The sequence below is a fragment of the Babylonia areolata genome, chromosome 7 (genome assembly GCF_041734735.1).
Source record: "Babylonia areolata isolate BAREFJ2019XMU chromosome 7, ASM4173473v1, whole genome shotgun sequence".
In the NCBI taxonomy this organism is placed as follows: Eukaryota; Metazoa; Mollusca; class Gastropoda; order Neogastropoda; family Buccinidae; genus Babylonia; species Babylonia areolata.
In genome coordinates, this window is record NC_134882.1 from 47,844,818 (window position 1) to 47,847,317 (window position 2,500).

The following is a 2,500-nucleotide window of genomic DNA, read 5'->3' on the forward strand; positions in this document are numbered from 1 at the left end:
GACTGACCGCCCCTTTTCTCTCTGACTGACCGCCCCTTTTCTCTCTGACTGACCGCCCCTTTTCTCTCTGACTGACTGACCGCCCCTTTTCTCTCTGACTGACTGACCTGACCTGACTGACCGCCCCTTTCTCTCTGACTGACTGACCGCCCCTTTTCTCTGACTGACTGACCGCCCCTTTTCTCTCTGACTGACCGCCCCTTCTCTCTGACTGACCGCCCCTTTCTCTGACTGACTGACCGCCCCTTTTCTCCTGACTGGACTGACCGCCCCTTCTCTCTTGACTGACCGCCCCTTTCTCTCTGCTGACTGACCGCCCCTTTTCTCTCTGACTGACCGCCCTTCTCTGACTGACCGCCCCTTTCTCTCTGACTGACTGACCGCCCCCCTTTCCCCTTCTCTGACTGACTGACCGCCCCTTCTCTTCTGACTGACCGCCCCTTTTCTCTTGACTGACTGACCGCCCCCTTTCTCTCTCTGACTGACTGACCGCCCCTTTTCTCTGACTGACTGACTGACCGCCCCTTTCTCTGACTGACTGACTGACTGACTGACTGACTGACCGCCCCTTCTCTCTCTGACTGACCGCCCCTTTTCTCTCTGACTGACTGACCGCCCCTTTTCTCTCTGACTGACTGACCGCCCCTTCTCTCTGACTGACTGACCGCCCCTTTTCTCTGACTGACTGACGCCCCTTCTCTCTGACTGACTGACCGCCCCTTCTCTCTACTGACTGACCGCCCCTTCTCTCTCTGACTGACCGCCCCTTCTCTCTCTGACTGACTGACCGCCCCTTCTCTCTCTGACTGACTGACTGACCGCCCCTTTTCTCTGACTGACTGACCGCCCCTTTCTCTCTGACTGACCGCCCCTTCTCTCTCTGACTGACTGACCGCCCCTTCTCTCTCTGACTGACTGACTGACCGCCCCTTCTCTCTCTGACTGACTGACTGACCGCCCCTTTTCTCTCTGACTGACTGACCGCCCCTTTCTCTCTCTGACTGACCGCCCCTTTTCTCTGACTGACTGACCGCCCCTTTTCTCTCTGACTGACTGACCGCCCCCTTTTCTCTCTCTGACTGACCGCCCCTTCTCTCTCTGACTGACCGCCCCTTCTCTCTCTGACTGACTGACCGCCCCTTCTCTCTCTGACTGACCGCCCCTTCTCTCTCTGACTGACTGACCGCCCCTTCTCTCTCTGACTGACCGCCCCTTTTCTCTGACTGACTGACCGCCCCTTCTCTCTCTGACTGACCGCCCCTTCTCTCTGACTGACCGCCCCTTTTCTCTGACTGACTGACCGCCCCTTCTCTCTCTGACTGACCGCCCCTTCTCTCTCTGACTGACCGCCCCTTCTCTCTCTGACTGACCGCCCCCTTTCTCTCTGACTGACCGCCCCTTTTCTCTGACTGACTGACCGCCCCTTCTCTCTCTGACTGACTGACCGCCCCTTCTCTCTCTGACTGACCGCCCCTTCTCTCTGACTGACCGCCCCTTCTCTCTCTGACTGACCGCCCCTTTTCTCTCTGACTGACCGCCCCTTTTCTCTCTGACTGACCGCCCCTTCTCTCTCTGACTGACCGCCCCTTTTCTCTGCCCATGTTTGTTCCAGGGCACCGCCATGGCTTCTTCCACCAGCTCAGAAATGACCCCCCAACCTCCTGCCGGCGGTGATCAGAGTGGCTCCTCCCCCGGGCCCAGCGGTGAGGCCGTGCCAGAGGGCAGAAGGAGTCAGCCCAGGGGCCCGGGCAGATGGGCGGGAAGATGGTGGGGGTCCGCGCCCCACGTCAGTGACGTCAACGATGCCGAGGGTGCCCAGAAACCGCCTGCCGAGGGAGACGCCGCAGCGACGGAAGGCGGGGAGAAGAAGGGTTTCCCTCATAGGGGGTGGGGACGTGGGGGTGGTCGTTGGTTCTTCTGGCACCCCGAAATGGGGGCCGGTCCTGAGGAACCGTCAGGGGAGATAAAACCTGGTGAGGAGCCCAGCGGTGGTTTTCCCGGTGGTGGTTACCCCCCTTTCTTTTACGGGGGCTTTCGGGGCGCGGACTACTGCTATCCTCCTTTCTATGGCGGTTACCCCCCCTTCTTCCGGGGTGGTGGCTATCATCCTTCGTTCCGGGGCAGTGGTGATTACCCCCCTTTTCAGGAGGGTGAATGCCCCTCCTTTCACGGCGGGTATCGGGGCGAGTATCCCCATCCTCGTGAGGGCTGCTATCCTTTCGGTGGTGGTTATCCCCCTTTCCGCGGTGGCTTTGGGTTTGGTTATCCCCCTTTCCGCGGTGGTGCTGGCGGTGATTACCCCCCTTTTCGTGGTGGTGGTGATGGTGGTGATTATCCCTCTTTCCGTGGTGGTGGTGATTATCCCCCTTTCCGTGGTGGTGGTGGTGGTGGTGATTATCCCCCTTTCCGTGGTGGTGGTGGTGGTGATTATCCCCCTTTCCGTGGTGGTGGTGGTGATAACCCCCCTTTCCGTGGTGGTTTTGGCGGTGGTTACCCCCCT

The 2,500-nt window shown here is 59.8% G+C and overlaps 1 protein-coding gene across 2 annotated transcripts in view; it reads left to right on the top strand.

Annotated features, from left to right (window-relative positions):
* LOC143284087 (uncharacterized) overlaps positions 1–2,500 on the top strand; it is a 49,243-nt gene that overhangs the window by 45,828 nt on the left and 915 nt on the right. For both annotated transcript variants that reach the window (XM_076590726.1, XM_076590728.1), the window contains exon 2: positions 1,613–2,500. This exon is cut by the window's right edge and continues 915 nt beyond it. In XM_076590726.1, coding sequence (XP_076446841.1) covers positions 1,613–2,500 — 888 coding nt within the window. The remainder of the gene's footprint in view (positions 1–1,612) is intronic.